This window comes from Mycetomoellerius zeteki, unplaced genomic scaffold (assembly GCF_001594055.1).
Source record: "Mycetomoellerius zeteki isolate Tzet28-1 unplaced genomic scaffold, Tzet1.0 scaffold49, whole genome shotgun sequence".
Lineage (NCBI taxonomy): Eukaryota > Metazoa > Arthropoda > Insecta > Hymenoptera > Formicidae > Mycetomoellerius > Mycetomoellerius zeteki.
The window spans coordinates 360,631-382,199 of record NW_017257489.1 but is presented as its reverse complement, the minus strand read 5'-3'; the positions used below and the strand labels follow the sequence as shown (position 1 = coordinate 382,199).

At 39.9% G+C, this 21,569-nt stretch overlaps 1 protein-coding gene across 1 annotated transcript in view; it reads left to right on the top strand.

The window, feature by feature from the left end:
* The first annotated feature begins 10,336 nt into the window (after nt 1–10,336).
* The window catches only part of ds (dachsous cadherin-related 1), a 70,251-nt gene continuing 59,018 nt past the window's right edge, over nt 10,337–21,569 (top strand). Inside the window, exons 1-2 of the mRNA XM_018455531.1 lie at nt 10,337–10,509; nt 18,692–19,174. Of these exons, the coding sequence (XP_018311033.1) occupies nt 10,365–10,509; nt 18,692–19,174 (628 nt within the window). The 5' untranslated portion in view covers nt 10,337–10,364. The remainder of the gene's footprint in view (nt 10,510–18,691; nt 19,175–21,569) is intronic.

Below are 21,569 nucleotides of genomic sequence, written 5' to 3'. Positions count from 1 at the left end.
AATTCCACTCCAAAGAATTTAAAGAGCAGTTTAACACTCACTTCTTGTCGTTTTTCCAATTCTCCGTTTCTTTTTCAAACTTCTTTTTCCTACTGTTGCACGAGTCTTGTGTTTTTTCATCGTTCATCTCCCGCATCCTATACGTTTAAACGTACCTTTATACAAAAATTTTGTGTACGTTCAACGGAAAGAATGAGAAGTCGAGAAAAAGAACGTCGACGCGATGAGGGCGAGGCGGTAAACACGCGTATGTTTATTTATGCAAACGGAATACGAAGTCGACTAATTGTGCGACCACACATTCTCAGTGACTCACTTGATGGCTAGCCAGGCGTTCATCCTACATGTCAATCGTGTGACAAAGGTACTCGCAACGGTACTCCGGTCCCTTATCCACCCACGAAACTTCCGGTTCGGAACGCATCTCCGACACTGTCATACATAGATAGTATGGGCCTGCAGCGCATGCATCGTTCGCGCAAATAGGGCCTCTTATGTGCAAATGGCGAGAGTTTTAAACTTGCATGCGTCGCATCGTTGCATAAAATGACGCGACGCGGGACACCATCTGGAGAAATTACCATGCTGTCTTTTTGTAGAATAATAATATCTCGGTAAAATTATGCTGGTCGAGGAACCAGAAGATCCGCAGCGATCTAAATTAGCGCTGTTACTTTTGACAATTAATGTCGAAGATTCGCAGCTTTGAAAGAATTCAAATTTTTGAAGTCAAATTTGAAGTCAACTCCAAATCTCTCTCTCTCTCTCTCTCCAAAATTTAAGGTAATTCGAAAACTTCGAAGCTCAAAGTTTTGAAGCACCTTAAATTTTGGAGATTCGGAGTTAACTTCAAAAATTTGAATTCTTTCAGAACTTCGAATTTTCGAAGTTGCCAAAAATAACAATCTTAATTTAAATACGCGATTTTTACATAAGCGAAAGTATAGATTTCTAAGATCTTTCCTCAAAATATGCAGTCTTCGCGATGTTTATGATAACGTCAAGGACAACGAACGGCGGAGGTGAAAGAGGGATGGGAATTCCGACGACAGGAAGGAAGAGTGGAAGATTCCCGCGGCAGAGCCGGACAACGACTGTCAGTCCGTCAGCGAGGTAGCGAGCCGGGAATACCGAGGATGGTTTCCTGGCTCACTCGATGAACAGCTCTATTTGTCGAGCTCACGTATACAAAAAACAGAGAGGCCGCGCCGTTGCATGTACAACCGAAAGCATGAACGACAAGGGCGAAGCTAGCAACCAGGATACGATAGGATCAATTCAGTTCTATACAATTAGAGTTGGCCACTGAGACTAGTTTTGTAATAAAACATCTATCACGCTTATATACGTATATAGTCGCATCGAATGATAGTAGTAGGAATAGCAGGTAATAGTAGTACTTTTGTTAGCTTACGGGAAAAAATGTTTAGTTGAATTAACTGGAATTCTGATGGAAAATGAACGATCCAGAATTCTGGTTGAGTCTACTAGATTTCTGGTTAAATCTACTAGAATTTATTTATTAGCTTATTTACTAAGCTTATTTATTATTATTTATTAATTGGACGATAAACTATCAGGTCAAAAATATCAGTCGAAATGGTCAATAAGAAAGGCATTCGACTTATATAAAAGAATTGCGCTATTTTAATATATCTAGAGTTCTAAGATACAAAAAAAAACCTCTAATATCGCTTGACGATATGAAGGGTAGCACGAAGATTTGGAAACGCGAGTCAAGAAAATCTGTCCCTGATGAGGATCGCGATTTCGATTAAAAAAATAGCCGTCGGCGACTTCGGTGGTCAGATTTTGGACATATCGCGAAAGTCTGATTCGTTACGAGTAATTGCAGAGGCAAGACGAATCGGTTGATGTGCATAAGTAGGCCGTAGAGGTGTGTCGCGCGTGAGATTAATTTACTCGGTGATCTTGTATGCTCGATGATTTTCTAATTCTCCACGGTAGGAGTCGAGCGTGAAGGCCGGCTACGAAGGTCGACGGCATGTTATTTGACGCGATGAATTTCTTCGTCGAGGACTATTTCGGCATCGAGGACACTTACGCTCGAGGAAACCGTTCCAGTTCACCGCGAGTTTTACGAAATCACCGTGAGCGATTACAGTGAGGGCCACACGACGAAGGGATATCGTGGCCGCCCTGCCGGGGATGATTTAGTGACCCAACGATGTGAAGGATAATCGTATGAAATATCGCCGCGTCGTAAGCCAGACCCCGCAAGATCGCGGCATATAGTGAAGGTACATGCGGTAAATACCGCGAACGGGCGGACGCGGGGCATCGTTGACCCCGGGGAATGCGAGAGCCGCTCGGTAAGCTTAATGCACGGGAATTTCATACAATATTAAGGAATATTTTTTTTTCTACGGAAGGAAATGCTGCGAGTACGATGCCATTAGCTCCGTGAATCGCTTGCATTAATCAAGGCGCCATAGCCGCGCGGCCGATCGCGCAGAACACAGGGTGTTCCTGCCAAGCGCGGCGCCGGAAAATACTGACGCGCGCAGAATGCCGAAAGATCGTCTGACTAATGTTCCGCCGGAGGCCCATTACGGTCCAACAGACTCGCTTCTATCATGTATAGAAGCGTAGCGCGTTCAATAACGACCGCGTCTCGGCGTGGATCGTTTCAAAACGATTAAGCGCAATCTTACCTTCTTGAGATTGCGTTTGATTGACGCAGTTTTCGATTCTTCATAGACTGTCGATATACTTGCGAACGCGATATATTGATTGAAAGTGTAGTTAAACCTGTTAAACTTTAGCGACTTTAGCTACACTGAGAAAAAATGTATTAAATTTTGATGAACATTTTTTTGTTTGAATAATACTTACTAGCTGAACATTTATTAAATATAAATATATTTATTTGGTACAAAAGTCTTTAATTTAATTTAATTTTTCATTTTTTATTTTGTAAATATTTATTTACCGTAAATAAACGTTAAGATAATACTATTCAAACAAATATATTGATTAAAATTAGTACATTTTTTGTTAATGAAGAAAAAACATATGTACGAACTGGACGCAGTTCTCACAATTGTGCAGCAGTAATTTATCGTGCTTTGTTAATGAATCGTTCTGCGGATCCGCGAAGCTACGTGGCGGGCAAACGAACGGGAACGATTAGATATCGAGCACGGTCGGCGAGAGAAAAGATCGAAATGAATCGCGCTTAGGCACACAATACGATTGCAGACGTCGGCGAACCGGTCCAGCAATTACTTGGAAGATCGATTATTGTCCGTTAATAGACTCTTCGTGGGCACCGCGCAATGCATCGCGACGGGAACTTCATAACTTCCTATAATAATTGCCACGCGCACGCGAAACGCTCATGGCGTGCAGTGCACCCAGAGAATTCGCATCTGTATATAGATTTTGGAATGTAAATAAGGTTTATATGAGCCTTTTCCCAACTAGATTGTAGCAATAAAAAGTTTAGTCCAAAAAGATCTTATATTTTGTTTTTTATAACCAATTTAGTATCCGTGATACAGCTACACAATTATCGACAAAATATCATCTTCTTTAAAGCGGATCTGGAAATGATTATTTCATAGGATTTTCTAGGAGATTCGATCCCAAATAAAAACGCAGATGTATCTTTTTTATATAGCCAATTTAATATCCGTGATATAGCTACATAATTATCGATAAAATGGTATCTTCTTTAAAGCGGATCTGGAAATGATTATTTCGTAGAATTTTCTAGAAAACTTGACCTCCAGTGAAAACGCAAATGTAAAATAGGTTACCCATGTCTCATGATTCGTGACCTGCGTGTTGCCAATAAATGATCTAACGTGATATGGCTATACAATTATCGGCAAAATGACATCTTTAAACTTTAAAGTGGATCTGGAAATGATTATTTCATAGAATTTTCTGGGAGATTCGCCTCCAAGTGAAAACACACGGATGTCTTTATTAGTCAAAAAACTATATTACTCGCATGACTCACGAATATCCTTGCGTGTCGCCAATAAACGATCTATACCCCTCTAATGAAGGTCAAGAAGAAAGCTCATTTTGCAATTGAAAAATTTCTTAGCGTGAGCGAGAAACTCCACATTACTCCGAGGTCGTTTCTTCGTAGAATGCGTTCCAGCGAGGGTTATTCATTCAATGGAAGTTGCTAATTCAGCTCTTCGAGTGGTATTTGTAAGTAATCTTATATTTAGGACTGTTTGAAAATTGCGTCACTCTTTTTCAAGATTGGCTTAATTTTCATTCTTTAGAGTAAGATTCTACTCCAAAGCATTTAGAGAGCAAAAACCAACTATGAATACCGGCCATTGAGAGTTTGATTAATTTCTGCAATTGCTCTGGCGAGATATTTTAAAATATTTATGAGCATTCAAAAAGATCAATACTTTTGCGTTTCTTCCTCCGGCGATCATTACTCGATAAATTTACAGATCGTCCTTCGTGATCGCATGAGCGTTGCGTCATCATTGCGCCTCTCGAAAACCCGCATACCAGATGCATCGCGTCGAGTCATCTGCGATTTACAGCGATAACTTTTGCAGCCGGACAATTTGTACTTGTTGCACCACGATGGCGACGGCGCGCGGCAGCGACTACCACTTGAGACGTTGGTGACCGATGCCGCATCACTGACGTGTATTGGTCCCGACGATCGAATGGGACACTGGAAGCAACGGTGATGCGAATAACGGCATTATGCCGAAGATGATAACGAAGAAATCAAGCGTGCGGGAGATGTTCTCACAATCAGACGGCGCGATTCCAAAGTGAAAATTTTATTGAAAATTTTATTGAAATAAAATATCGCGAAAAGAGAGAGTATGATTTCTAACGCGCTCTAAGAAGAGAATTAGCCTCTGAAGGTGAGATTTATCGTTCGAATCCGTTATAGCGTAATGTATCCTTCGACGGATAAAAATGGAGACGAAGTACCGGCTTGATTACGATCATCGGTATGCTCCTGAGAGCCAATGCCGACACCTGCTACTACGCGGCTGTAACAATTAAGTAAATAAATTCGCTACTTTGATCTGGACTCGTGTGGTGGGGGGGGGGGGGGGAGGGAAAGGGAGAAAAGCGAAGAACCGTGGAGGGGTATCACAGGGGGAAGGTTCGCGCGCCATCCTTAAAGGCAGAGGCGCGAGCATGCTGAGAGCCTTCCGAGGCACCGTATTTTATAACCGGTGTAGACAGCCACCGCTCGTATGCAAGCGATTCTCTCGGCCTTTTCTGTCTCTCTCTCTCTCTCTCTCTCTCTCTATCTCTCGTTCTTTCTCCCTGTAGTATGTACACGCCACGTAGCGAGAATGAGACTTGTGTCTGTTTCTCTTCGCGGTTCCCTGGCGAACGTACGCGAGATAGCAACGAGCACGATACTTCTGACCACCACGGGGATGATTTCCAATCGTCTTTCACCTCCTTCCTTCTTTCTCTTTCTCTATTTCTTTGGGGATGGGTGGCGAGAGGAAGGAACGCAGAGAGAGGGTTTTGACGGATAAGACACACGGGGTGGAGGGCGATGAGAGCCTACCACTGTTGCGTTGTATGCGCACTTTAATACGATTATCTGATCGCGGACGGACATTCAGATTATTTATATTACACGCTTGTACTTGCGCCCGCCGGAAGATTTAAAGCCACTTTAAGCGATTGTAAAATGCGTTACATACGGCGTACGGAAGGGAACGATTCTCCTTAGCTTTGTTGAATATTGGAAGTGATGTTGCGCATTGTAAGTGATACGATACATAGTGAGTTAAATCTTGATTTATAGCTGGTTTTGCTAACTGACTATCTTTAACTTGTACCGCACAATTTATTTGATCCTTTATCTTACTAGATTTCACAAAATTAGGGTGAAGAAATCAATTAAATTAAAATTTTGAACGTGGAAAAATTTGTTGTACAATGTAACGTCTGTTATGTAACGCATCTGAGCGTGACGGCGCAAAGGCATTATTTCGATCACTTGCTTGGGAACCTAGGAGGATTTCCTCTCGAAGCGAACAAAGCGATCTCGTGGCTTCGGTATTGGTCTATCTTACCGAAGGGAATTCGCATCGGATTGTATTCCACATATACGCCGATTGAAATCGATATTTCTCGCAAGGTCGGGCCACAACAAAACGAGCGGAACAATGCATCACGCGGCATATTCTGAGGTATCAGAATAGCAGGTAAAACTGCTCGCGATTTAATACACTGCGATTCTGTGTACGCGCGCGTGTGTATATTGTTGCTTCTTTCTGTCTTCTTCCTTCAAATAAAGAACACGGAAATCCTTTTCAAAATTCAAAATCACGTATGAGAACTGTACTAAATATGTGATATCAGTTCACAATTAAAAATGCCAAATCCAATAGACGTCATCATTTCTATCACTTATAAGGCATAATAATCTCCTCAATAAATCATAATTCGGCGAGATGAAAGGATTACAAAGTAGGAATGGAATAATGCTAGCGAAGAGAGAGAGAGAGAGAGAAGACTATAGCGAAGGGTAAATGTAGTCAAGAATTGCAATCATATCACGGAAAGAACGATTTTGCTGAAATATCTAAAAATTTAGCTAGATATAAATCTTAAAATAATTTTGTTGGGCCATTGAAATCATTTTGTAGAAATCTTAAGCATGATGAGCAATGCGGCAAAAAGTTTTGACGTTTTAATAATCAGTTTCTAGATAATTATTTTTATGATCCGAGACAAAATTATTTTCAGATGTATATCTACTAGCTAATTTTTTTTAGATATTTCAATAAAAATCTTTCTTTCCTTGTACTATCGCGTGAAGAAATTAGCTCTGAAGTGAATCCTAAATCGACTGTAAGATCAGCATCAATATTGCTTGACAGTAATTCATTAGGATGACTATCTGAGTAGGTCTGGAGGATCTTTGGTTTTCTTTTTCTTTCCGCACTGATTCTCTCTCTTCCTAAAAGAAGAGAGAAATGTGATAGTTCTCCCTTCTGCTCAAGAGGAGGTTCCGCATACGAGCCAACAAATTTCCCTCCTTTTGAGCACCAGCTTGATCCTTTTATCTTCGTTCCTCTTCTTTTGAGAAGCGGCGACGCGCTCAGCACGTTTCTGCACGAGCCACGAAGAGCTCATCGCCGCTTCGAGGTGGCAACAGTGTTGGCGGGAAAGTTATTCGACCGCTTGCCACTAAATCATTCCCCGTGGACTCCTGCTTTATTATCCTCTGTCCTGCCTCCACTTACGTTGGGCCCCATAGCGCTCTGGTTTGTTGTCTCTTTCTTTCCATTTCTCTCTTTCTTTTCTTCTCGCTTTCCACACCTCCTCTGGTCTCTTCCTTTCATAGCCCTTCTGTTAGTACGTCGGATAGATGCGTTACTCGTTCTGGAAAAATCACGATGGACGCGCGCACTCGCGCCAGGCACGCAGGGGATGTTGTTGCAAATTAGGGTTCTATTATGGTAATTCTCACACGCGCATTCTCAGGACAGCAGGTTTAAATCGACTGAGAGGTGCTTTAAGGATATTAATAACGTCAGTTTATTAACGTACGGTGCGTATTATGGGACGAGTCGTAATATTTTATAGTACTCACATATATTCCCTATCGCCATATTTCCCCCGTGCTATCGACTATAAATACCGATAAAATACACGTGTTATACACCGACTAATATAACGCACGACGTATACTTTAATATAACATAATACGTTCGCGCTATAATTTCGTTGCTACTCATTATATCCGTTCATTTATCAGATTGGGCGGAGTAATGACAAATGCCGACAAATATACGCGCCGATTTATCGACTTTCAGAAGCCTTACTCTAGTCTGCCCTATGCGATTCGTTGGCGATCCGCCTACGTAGAAAGGAATGTTTTCTCCACACGAACCGCCTCGACCTTCTTAATTGTAGCTTAAGATTGCAATCTTGTTCTTTCGACGCGCCCTCCCTACAATTCTCACGATTCTCGTACATTGTTTCCGAGTGGAATATTATGGCAGATAGCAAATTTAATTTCTTCCCGCGCGTTCTTCTTGCCTCACCGAACCGTCATCAGACTTGCAATTAATTAAAAAAAAAAAAAAAACTGCGGAGAGAAAGACGTTTCAACTCTGTAAGTAAAAGACGTGTTCGCTGTGTCTGTAAAGTTAGCACGATGTTTTACGTATTAATTTTTAAAAAACGTTGATAGTTCCAGTAGCACTTTTCATATTTCTATCTTTCCTATATAAATAAAAAAATATTCTGCATTTTTAATACCAAAGATCAAAAATGAAAAAATGTGCTTACTTCATATTCTAGCTGTTAGCTTTATAAAAATTAATAAAACGCTGTATTAACTCAGACACGCGTTCACTAACGTAATTCTGACTATATTACTATAGTGTATGATTAAAGAGATTTCACGTGCGATTCATTTTGCTTTCAACACTATATGCCAGCACGAATAATCGCTTAATTTACTACAAAATACGGAACATTTCTCTATGAATGTGAGATAAATGCGAACAGTGATTCGCGTTAATCATCATCCTCATTATAGTTTCACGGATCCGACTGTCTTTATTGCGACAAATAGACTGTGCGCGTGTGGTAACGAAGTGATCGATCATTGGCTCGCGATTGCGATCCTATGATTCCACGTTTCCGTTCAACATGGGTGGAACAGTTCCCTCCCGAGTACTCGGATCACGACTAGATGGCCAGCGCGATACTTCGGACGCGAGAAGAAACTTTAAACTGTCATTAAGGCAACTCTGCCTGGGTTAAGGGGTTCATTACCGGTCGAGATTCGCGTCTCAGTTTCTTCTACGTCGTCTTTCCCGACGACTGGCCCACGAGACGACTACCACCATGTTCCGCAAATTACGTCTGGTGCCAATATAAATTTACAAGTTCCTTTTCTCTTTATCTCCCCGTTGACTTAATCCACGTACGACCGATTGCCGTAGCAGCAATTACCCGATCGGCTCGATCGATCGTAATCTGCCGATTGGAATTATGATACTCTAAAAATTGGAAATCGCTCACCTTATGTCCAAGACAACTTGCGTTACGCGTTGTGCTTGAAACGCATGATAAATCATCAAATCCATATCGCAACGTCCGAAAGAAAGTTCCATTTAAGTTGTAATTCAGAAGTTTTATCATTCGAGTATCCATATTGAGGCGAGAACTTATTCAATGCGAACGTATCTATCATAAATCAAACGCCTGAGAATTTAATATTTAATGCATAAAATGGAGGAAAAGAATTATATAAAAAAATGAATATATGGTGAATTTATAATTCAAGCCTTATCATTTTTTTTCATGTTTTTCTCACAAAAACCAAGGAGGGATGAAGATTTTTTTAAATAAAAGACAGTCTGACTTATTCTCTGAGAGAACAATCTGCCAACGATGCGTTTGCGAGGCGGGGAAAAAATGGGGAGGCATTTTCGTTAACGACCGTACGGGAATCTCGTAACTTGTATTACATCGTGGGGTGGGGTAGGTGGCGATGAATCGTCGCATAAATCACATACGCTGGAAGCACAGAGGCGTCCATCACCGCCCCCACGTCTGTCCGTTCGTTCGCTCGTCCGTCTGTCCGTTCGTCGCGGTAACGTCTTCGGGTCCTCCTCCGAGACGGCAGGGAAAGGAAGGCTCGCTCGCAAATTAGTCACTGGGGCCCAGATTACGAATGGACCACCTCCCCGGCGATCCGCGAGTATCCCGTTTCAGGAACGTCGGGCGAAATTAAACAAAGTGCTTCGCCCGGGTAGATTCCGCCTTCGGGGAGGCGCGACGACGTTATGCCCTTCGTCATCCGCGTGTCGTTTTGTTGGCGTGAAAAAAAGATTCGCGGAACGAACAAATGGGATCGATAAATTTCAACGGGGAGCCATTAATCGCGGAAATGATCTTCGGGGAAGATTACGAACGAGCTTGACGCTTTCTCGTCACACATTCGATTTCGTATTTTTTTTCCTATCAGATGATTATTCATTAATGTTAAATTATTTTGTTTCTGGAAGCTTTAAATTTTCTCGTGTCCTCGTAATTTATCTTTTTGACGATTTTATGAAACGCTTGATTATTTCTCATTATCATATTTATAAAATATATCTACCTATATCTTCACTTTAGCGCCAGAATGAAGAATGTAGTGAGTAAAAGACTGCGAGCGAAGTAATAAGTTTCTCACTTTTAAAACCAAGTTGTATTACAGATACACGGTACATGAAATTACTGAGATTCGTATGAAAATGTACATGTGCGTCTCGATTCACCGTATGTCGGAATCTCTGTTTTATCGCGGTGTTAACCTTGATTTATCTTTGTTGCAGGTGCAAGCCACCGATCCCGATTGCGGTGTAAACGCAATGGTCAATTATACTCTGGCTGGCGGTCGAGTGGAGAACGAACAGCTCCTGGTGCGCAGTGATACAGGGGATATTTGCATCCGGTCGCCGCTAGACAGAGAAACAGTACCTTATCTGGAACTGCCTGTCATTGCCACGGATAGAGGTTTGTGCTATTTTCTTTCTAATGTCCGATTATTAAATCACCCATCTTAAAAAAGGACTTGATGCATATCTCTGACTCTAGTAAATAAATAGCCACGACTGCGATACTTAATGTCGAACTGAGAAATCGGTATCTGCAGATATTTTGTTTCTTTAAAGAAAATATTTTGATTAATAATTTTCTACCAACTCTCTTAGATAGGATTATTAACTTTTAATTGATTTAAAGATATGTAAGTTGATAGATAGAATGCTCAGAACACTCCACACAAAAAAATTTTAATTTTATAATTATACTTTCTATTAATATATTATTTATATTATGAGATAGAGGAATGTAAAAATAATGAACTTCTGAGTAATACTTTTTATTTTCCTTTCCCAGAACAAGATTTTAAAGAAAACTATACTTGAGGTGCTGTGCTCTCTTACTCCTTCTACCTACTTAATGATTAATATTACTTGACTTGATATTACCTATTATTTCCGACATTTTAATCTTTATTATTGCTTACAGTTTTTTGTTAATTTATAATAAATAACGTTAATATTTTACTATTTTAGAGTTGGTAGCTCAAAATATTTTTCTTAATGGCACAAAATATCAGATACCGATCTCTTCGTTTAACATAACGTATCGCAGTCGTGAAGTTATACCTTCGGAACTTGTATCTAAACGCTTAACAACCTCAGCCATTGTAATTCGAGACGGTCACAACCGTTGCGATAATTCGGCTTGATCGCGAGATCTCTCACGCCATCGCGATCTCTCGTTCTGACGACGTAGGAACAATGCCCGGCTCCCGTTATTCGCGTGCAAGCCTCGTGTACGCGCACGAGCGTTGATAAGGGTAGTGAGACAAGTAGAAACAAGTGGAAACGGCAACGTACGGAGACACACGCGCAGAAACTCGCGGCTCAGAAAACGGGAAGAGAAACAAAGCGGCGACGTGGTGCGGAGAGGAGAAGACCGACCGGCTATCGGCCCGTCGAGATCTAGTAGCTCTGTAATAGGGTATATGATTTATGTCGACGGTAGGCTCCCTGGCCATTTTCAACGCGGCAGCTCGCGGTCGCTTTATGGGAAAGGACAACGACTGAAGGTCCATTGATCCATCGTGAGGCTACCGTGCGACCAACGGCCATTGCATTTACCAATCCTGCGACGCTAAGAGGAAGAGGGCGAGAAGACGGTGGAATAGCATCCAAGAAGGAAAATGTTAACCGGTGGTTAAGAAATGAAAAAAAAACCGAAAAAGAGAGCATTGCTATTGTCGGCGTTATGCCGTTTTGCAAACAGGGATGAATACATTCTTGCGTAATTGTCGCTCGTTATCGATACGATTGTTCACCGTGCAACAGCAGCATTGGCGACACTATCCGATGGACAATAGAATCGGCCGGATATGACGATATACAGGAGCGACTGCAAATACCATCGCGGTAGATCGCATTACTGATGAGCACCAACGTGATGTGATTTATACCATCTGCTGACGAACGCAACGCGATGATTATCTCAGTAAGGAACTGAAAAACAGAAGGAAATGATATTAAACAAAGTATCATTTATAGTTATAATGTGAATACACAACAACTAGGAAATAAAAGTCTTAAACGGTCAAGCTGGATCTGTAGTGCTTCAATAATTCGGTGTATGAATCGTAATCAATTCTACGAACTGCGCGCCGAATTTAATTTTCAGTCTTGAAGTTCAATTCTGCACAGTAAAAAAATATTTTGTATTTTGTGTTAGAAACGGTCCACTTAAGTTCTTATTAAAATTTTATGTACATCGAATTTTAAGTATATCTGAATATTAATTTAACGCAACATGTGTATATGATTTTATTTGAATATTTTGTATTAAATTGATATTCAACTTTTCTTAGAGAGAGAGAGAGAGAGAGAGAGAGAGAGAGAGAGAGTTAAAATAGCACAATTTATAAGTAAAGTAAACAAATAACATAAAAATGAGTAAAATATGTTAATTTAACATATTATAAATGTTAATTTTAATGAAGAAATATTACTTACAAATTATGTCAGTGTTATATTTTTTGTATTAAATTTTTACGTAATATTCGTATTATTTTCTAACATATTCATCTAAGATATTAGTGTTAAATTCACAAAGATTTGAGTGGACCATTTGGGAATGTGAAATGTGTTAAATTTAACACAAACTTTCCAACTATGTAACAGAACCAGAGTAATAATAATATCACGAAATTAAAGGAAAGAAGAAAACATTTCTGCGGATTATTTCGTCGCAGAACGGAAGTGATAGCTCGTGTGATAATAAATAAATCTCATCTCCCCGAGGTGTATATATACAATCGTGCGCACTTGGATATATTATATCTCAGCCAAAGACTCCGGCGCGGAAATGATTACAAATACCTTCCGGCGATTCGCACGTCCTCACGCGTCTAGCGCTTCCTCATGGCGCCGCGCAGCCTGAGACTCATTAATCCTCCTCCTCGCCTCTTATTTTTACCCCGGCGATTAATTCTTATTGCCCGCCAGTAATTCGCGCGGAGAAAATCATTTTGGCGCAACGGCAGTAAAGCGAATCGCGAGCCACCGTGAACCACGCGGGCCAGGTGCGCATGATTTATACCTCCTGTTGACGGTCGCTCCGACGACGACGACGACGACGACGACAACAACGAGGAGTTGTCTTCCCCTGCGTTGTGGTAGTTTCTCCGCTGCTAGGAAGTGCAAAGAGGCGCCATATATCGTCGTCGATGTTTATCGGCGGAAAACGCGGATGATAACCAAACCACAGAGGTTTTATCGCGCTAATAGCGGTGGCTAACGCCGTGCGCGTTTACAGCGATAATTATTACCTGCGTGCTTAGGATCGAGGCGGAGATCTGCAAAAGGCATCTGCTTATATACGGATTTCCTCGGTGCGAGTTATTTTGCTCGACTGCGAAAGCCAGCGGATGCGGAATCAGTCCTGGACGCGAGATACCGACCAGAGTTGCTAGATAATCTTGGATCACTTAATGAATAATAAATTTAGAACTATATTCTGCTAATTGTTGTTGTCAGCTAGATTAAAAGATTAATAGATTAAAATTTTCCGTTTTCTTGCGATGTAAATCTGAGGACGAGTGACTACTATTTCAATCGATTTAATCTCGTTGCTATAAAATTATAGAGGAAATAATATTGTAAATATGTAATCAAACCGTGTTTTAAAAACGTTCTCTCAACGCATTTACTATGCGATGTGATTATAGCGATATCATCCGGCACGTACATTCGAACTGGATTCTCTATCAGCGCACGGCCTTTGAAGCTGCGGAATCTCCACTTGGCATCGATTACATGCGAGCGATATCTTACAAATGTAATTTCCACGTTAATCTCCTAGCGAAGTCTTTCGTATAGTTTTTCTGACATGCTGAGAATATTCCTCCATCCGATCGGATTTTATCGCTCATCTGCGATTCATATCGTGTTGGAAAAATATTGAAGTCTTTTTTTCAGATTATTAATATTCTTATAAAAATTTTTTATGCTTATTAGCACAAAAAATTATCAAATTACTTATCAATTTAATAGTTGCTTTCCATTTACAAAAACTTAGATAATTCTTATTTATGACGTCATAACTTAGTTGAATATACGTTCTTTTTCATTCTGACAAGCGAGATTCATCTTTGTTTTTACCTACAAGCTCGAAACCGTGTACTTTACTGATTCTTGTTAACTCACATTAAAAGTGAGATTATAAATCTGTATTGTTACGCGGTAATTTTGTCACCAAAGCAAGTAGTGACGTCATTAAAAAATATTCACATAACTTTAAACTCAGAATCACTTGTGTGAAAATGGAAAATAATTAATAAATGATATTACTATTGGTTCTGTTTATGATTACGTTTCAAGACCGAAAAAAGTTTCAGCGCACGGTTTGCAGAATCAGATATGTATATAAATTTATACAGAAATATTTAAGTTAAGATCCACTTTGAATGTAGAATTAGATCTTTTTCTTTTCTCGAAATCTCGATAACGCAGTTCTGTATACAGATACGTAAAGGTAGGCGCAAGGGACGCACGTTCCGGAGCTACGCTGGGAGGTGACTTTATTGGCACCGGCGTCATAAATCTCCGGAGGGTTTAACTTCCACCGACTGTCATTGTCCGCGCCGTTCTTGCGCTTATTTATTTCACCCTTTCGACTCCCGCCGTGTTACTGCGCATAATCTCGGATATGTCACTGGTGCGAGCTTTCAGTTCGCACTTTGTAGCATATCCCGGAATTAGTGTGCGAGCGTTTGCTCACAGTATATTAATGGTACCTACGTCTCGTTTCAACCAGTAAGGGTTTACTCTCATAAGAGCGAAAGAAACGCATTACGGTTTTACGCAAAGGTATATCTGCCACATGATGCATGCGCGATTTAAGGGAAAATCATTTCTCAACCTCTTTTATCAAGATTGTTCTTATATGAAAAAAGAAATTGGAGATACTAATAAAAAAATGATTCTAATTAAACCTGCGGGATGCTAATATTTACGGTTGCGTTTCCATAATGCGTGGAACTCATTCCTCGCGTGGCGTAATTTCACAGTATAAGGTTGAGCACCGCCGCACCTACCGGCCGCATAAATCTCTCGGAGGCCCCTCGTATCCCCCGCCGCACGAATCCCGAAAAGAACTCATCCCGACGATCGACCGCGTGAAATTAAAAGGGCCGGACTGCAGCGGGCACGAAAATATCAGGCAACGTGCATTAAAATGCCGTTGAACTATCCCCAGGAAGTCGGTATCCGTTCGTACCTGGATGCATTTTCTGTCTTCCGTATCGAACGCGAGAGCGCGTAATCAATTTTTTTACCTCCTAAAGAAAGAAGAAGAAAGGGAAAAAAATACTATAAAGTGCGTCATTTGATCTGTGGGAAACGTCCGTGCCTAACAATTAAGAATTGTCGTTAGGGACTTTTTCGATAAGCTTCATGAATGACTTTCACTGGACTGAAGATTAACTCTTTTCGATGCCTCGATGTTCCATAGTCGATCAGAAACTTAAAAAGATACAAATTATATTTATGTAAAAGGTGTATTTATAATATTCCATTTTTATTGAAAAATACATTTTTATTAACATTATTTGTTATTATTTTTATTGTTCTGCACTAAAATTTGAAAAGTAATAATAACAAAAATCTAAATATTTTTGTATAAGAACTTTAAGCATTCAAAATGACTTACGCAAAGTTTCATTGATTCACCAATTAGTTACAAAAAGATTTAAATATTTTGTTTATTTATTTGTTTAATTACAACTAATTTTTGCATTGCAACGTAATTTTAACATAAATCATCTTGAATGCTTAAAATACTTATAATATAACTTTGTATAAGTCTCATCCAAAAAAATTGAAATTTTTATCGTAACTTTATAATACATTTCCATATATTTTTATTAGAAACAAAAAAATATTACTTTTTATTGAAATCCTTTTGATCAGGTGATAAATCGTCGCTAAATTTTTTGTATTACTTTTAAATGCAATCTAGAACAATTTCTAATTTTTTATTATTTTGAAATATCGATCGTACTTCCTTAAATAAAGGTGATCCAAAAGAGATTGAAACATTTACTTCAATGTTTATCTAAATAATATACGCGGTAATTCACGCACAGTTAATGTCGGCTCGTAATTGGCATCATCCTTTATCTACGATTAATTTTGTTGAGCCTAAAATTCTCTACATTTTGATCAGAAGCTTCGTTCTTCTATCGGAGAAAAGGCCGTGGTGGCGTCACGGACCCGGGAGATCGGGGGACCGGCTCTTGACGCATGACTCCAATGACACTCGCACCTATAAATCTCCTCGCGCTCGGAGAGAGCTCCGCGCGGCTGAGTCCATACATTATTGTGAGTTACGGTTGTAAACCGTTTAAACATCGGATTTTACATACTGTCTTTGATATTAACACTTGCGTCGCACATCGCCTAAATCCGAGGCAGCCAGGAGCTCGCATAATATCCCGTCGTGCCTGATTTCTCATTGCTCGCCAGCATTACGCTATCGTAGAAACGCGTATATAAAGAGATAGAATTTGCAGATAATCTCCGATTAATTTGAAACGGGAGACGATATGGTTTAGCGATATAGTTGCAGAGAGCCACTGATAAAGTGTAACTTTCGCAAGCTTAATGCTTGAGTTCTGCATCATGGGATAACTAAATATGAAAGATCGAATGTGCAAGGATACGAAAATACGAGAATAATATCGTAATCGCTTCCCTTGCAATGCAATAGTCATTATAGCTTATATTCTCTAAAATCTTTGAAGCGAAATATAATTGTAAAGAGCGATAAAGAATGACAATTGAGTCAGTATTGAAAAAGAGTGGCTTAATTGTTAATTTTGAAGAGTAAGATTTCACTCTTTAGAGTTAGATTCCACTCCAAAGATTTTAGAGAGTAGGTCAGTCGATGTCCCAGGAGCAATTACCCTACAGTGGCCCAAGATACTCTAAAAAAGCGCGGTCATTTGGAGGACTCTGTAAGCTTCTCACGTTTGAAATATTATTACGAGCGGCGCATTACCCCGCGCGCGGGGGTTAAAAGGAGCTCACGTCGACGCACACGTACTCACGTGTGTCCGAATAAAACGAAGGGAGAGGAACGGGATACTGACCGAGGGAAAGGATGCTGAAGGAAGAACGGAAAGAGAGAACGAGATGAAAACACGATGAACGGAGAGAGCGAGAGACTCTCCAGCGGCTGATTGGGTCCGAGAAAAGGCCACGGGAACGGGACGCTCGTGATTTATGCCGACCGGCTTCGGGCGCGCCGTAGATTCGTTCTCTACGCCGGCTAATACCCCGACATTATTTGGCTCGATAAGAGGATTTCGGCCGGGAATGAAATAAACATAATGCGCTCTCGGCCACGTACCTCTCGCCTCTGCGCGTACATCGTGGACCACTCGCGATCACTAGCAAGTATCCAAATTCAACGCTGCTCAACCGCTTGATTCTGATAATTAATTGCAGAGTTTAAATCAAATCCGTACTGTAAAATCGCTGATGACAGTTGAACATTCAACATTATTCTTTTTCGTTATTCTTAACTTTTATGAGAAATTCACTATTAAATAATATGAAAAATTAAAAATTAAACCTAATTCTTAAGTTAAATAACATTTGATTATTTTGAACTTTCAAGTGTGTCAAATATTATAATATTTTAATTCTCTCTCTCAAAACATGTAATTATAGAAACTACATCTAATCAATTCATTTCTGTGGTTGAATTGCTTACTTTCAAACAGCGTTTATATCAACATAATTACTTAATAAATAATAAAAATATACTATAATATAATATTAATAAACTAAATTTGAGTCAAATTGATACATTTCTTGAATTGTTCTCCATTGTTTTAGTTAAATTTACCACATATTGAGTAGAGATAGTGTCGATCTAGAAATGATTAAAAATAAGTCAAATTGAGTAGAGAAAAGTCACCGATACCGACATACCACTTTGTTTTTAGACAATATTTCTTAAGCAAAAGGTAAAAATACAACTTCAAAAGCATAAATACAAACTAAAAAGTGTCTTCTATCAGATAGTATAAGCAGTTTTTATAATACTGTTTGCAATTTTGCAATAATTAAGTTTCTCGTAAGTTATGCAAAAATGAGCGTTTGGCAAAATGGGCTCCAAAACTGACATAGGTAATAATGACATTTCTATTCTATAAATAAAGATATATCCTATTCTGTAAAGAAAACTAATTTATGAAACTATAAACATTTAAAATGACATAATATTATCAATAATACAGTCACTATTATTTTAATTACGCAATTTGCAAAAGAACACCGTAAGAATTTTCTTCTCGAATTCATAGAATTTGTTTTTAGCTGATTTTTATAGAAATAAACCACAAATATATGAAAATTATAAGTTTGTACTTCTTTAATTAGCTAAACAGATCACATTTTTATTAGTAAGGTGCAAAGGTTAGTTTCTAAGAAATAAGGGGATGTCGCTTTAGAAGACCTATGTTAGTATCGGTGACCTCCCTCTATAATTTAACATTATTAGTTTAACAGTATTTAACATATTTTCCATAACTATTAATTAATTTTATGTCTATAAGGCATATATCTACTGATGCATTGGATTCTGTTCGCAGGGGGATTAAGTACGATAGCGATCGTGGGCATCCAGGTAACAGACGTGAATGACAACCGGCCGATTTTCAAGCCACATCAGTATAACGTGACCCTGCGCAACGACGATGTGACGCGCAGTTCGATTTTGAAGCTGGTGGCGACTGATCTTGATATCTCCGTCTTCGGTCATGTCACCTATCGCATCAGCAGTGGCAATGAGGACGGAATCTTTCAAATTGATCGTAACACCGGCGAGCTGCACGTGGCGAGGCCGAGTCTGCTCTCGCGATTGTCGTTGCATCACATCAATGTGACGGCGACTGATGCAGCCGGCCTGAAGAGTATCGTCGACGCCGAGGTCAAGGTTACCGTCTCCTCCGCGGAGCACAGAATCGCCACGTGCGAGAAACCGCGTTACACCGTCTCGGTCAAGGAAAATATTCCGCAGAATTCCGTCGTCAGTGGCGTGAACAGTACCACGACAGCGTCATCCTCGTCAACTGGTGGTAAGTTGATTCGCTTTTATGCTAAACTTTTTCATTGGTCGGCCGTTGTGTCTTATAATGCATTATCATGTTACATCACGTCGAGCACGTGTCGAGAATACTGCGACTGACGATGAATAATGAAGGCTTCTCCACGCAAATTTTATATTTATAAATACAGCGATTTATTTATATATCGACATTATTTTGATAATTTTCACATATTATATTACATGAAAGAAACGATTGCTGAAGTGTCTAAAAAAATAATTTTATTGGATCATAAAATAATTATATGCGAAACTCAGACATGACGAAAATAATGCTTCAAAAAGTTTTGATATTCCAGCAATCAATTTGAGTGATTCTACATAATTATTTTATATGATAATTCAATAAAATTATTTTTAAATACACATCTAGCTAAATTTATAGATACTTTAGCAAAATCGTTCTTTCCATGTATACACTGTTAAATCTATAGTGTTAAATTAAATTTGACACTATAGATTTAACAGTGTACCTTGTACATATTTTTATTGTCTTTTACTTGCATCGTATTTACATTGCTTGCACTTGGAAAACTTAGAAGTTATGTTCGCATAGCGTCACGATACCGAGTCGTTTGCGATGCTTGCGTAAAGGTACTTGCATACCGGAGTTAATCTGGCGGGTCTTCTAGAACGGAGGTACAATCCTCGACCAGCGAATGCCTCGGAAACGTATTCCACGCGCGGTGTTATCGCGTTAGCATAGTCGCGTCACGAGTAAAACGCCGAGGACTCCACGAACGCCTACGTGTGCATACGTGCACGTGGACGTATGCTCAGGCACGATGCGCGGCTCTAAGAGCCAAAGCATATCACGCGAATGAAGATACTCTCTGTCTTCCCTTCTCTTTATTTAGAAAAGATCTAGCAAAACGGTAGCGTTACACCAAATGCCCTGATATATTTTCGCTATTTAAAGGAGTTTGTGTTTTACGTAGCGCTGAAAGTGTGATGGCAATATCTTCCACAAACGAGAGTTTGGAAATATTTAGGAATAAAGTCCTAAAATTGTCAGGTTTATCCTTTATTTTCTCTGATAAAATATGGTCATCATAATTATGACAGATCGTAATATCATTGCCAGATGAAATCTAATGAATTTAGAAGGATAGGAGAAAAAGGTTCTCTGTGTTTAAGCAAACAGGTGGCCGTCGAAAGAAGGAGAGAAATAGGATTCGCGCAGTAGGAGGAGGCTGAGATCGTGGACGACGATGAGGTGGAGGAGAAAGAGGCGAAGGAGGATTGAGCACCGGTAAGGTCGCGGACGGGTGGGTGGATTGCTCTGTGCTGATACACCGAGACACGGGATGGAGAGGAAGGCGGCTGATCGAGGGGCGGGGGGGGAGGGTGGGCAGAGAGAAAGAGAGAAGTACGTATCCGTGTTTCCACACTGGTGGTACATCCGATGCAAGATACGGCGCGTCACGACCCGCGCTCGCCGCGCCGTATACGCCGATGCGCCGTGTAAACTGTCCCGCACGGTATCGAGCAGCACGGCATGGTACGTTATACGCCCGAGAATGCCGAATAGTTTACACGGTGGTGCCTTACCGGTGGTCGTATTGTTCGCCCCGGCGTGGCCCGTATATGCAGCCCGTTGCATATCAATGCGCGAAGCTGTACTTCTCTCGCTGAGCGACGACGTGGATCTCTCTCCCTCTTCTTTTTTTTTTGTTTTCTCATCTTCTATTCCTCTTCGTCATTCTTTCTCTTTGGAGGAGCTTCTCGCTTCTTGTCCACGGTCTCGCTTGTTCCGTCTCACTCTTTTCCGTCATGTATCTATAGTTATGATTTGAAACAAGGTAAGGAGAGGGTCTATAAATGTATAGGCTACGCTATCTAGGGTCAAAAAATGTTCTGACTCTGTCTGAGATTTTAGCCTAATCTACAATGTATTCTTTGCTTCCTGTTTCTTGCTTTTTGCCAATTTTTATTTTCTATTTTTTCGCTTTTTATCCCGTTTCTTCGTTTTCGATATAAAAGTTGATGAACTTCGAAAGAGACAAGAAATACATGACAAGAAACACGGTCGATAAAACAATTTCAAAAAGGGGAAAAAAGAGATAAAAGACAAGAAACAGGAAGTAAAAAGTACATTGTAGATTAAGTTTTAGATTCATGACAAATTTCCCGTCTTGGTATAACCTTCTTTTTCATAGGTCTTTTTCGTAGAAACGTTTAATCAAGAAATTTCTCTCAGATTCTTCATATTTGTTTTGCGACAATATGCGTAGATAAATCATCGTGACGTAATTGCTGGGATGGATAAGATATAATTGTAACGTATTCTTTAATTTATAATTATCTTTCTTTATTTCTACAATCTTAATTTTAGGAAGTCAAATGCAGCAACTTTCAGCAGG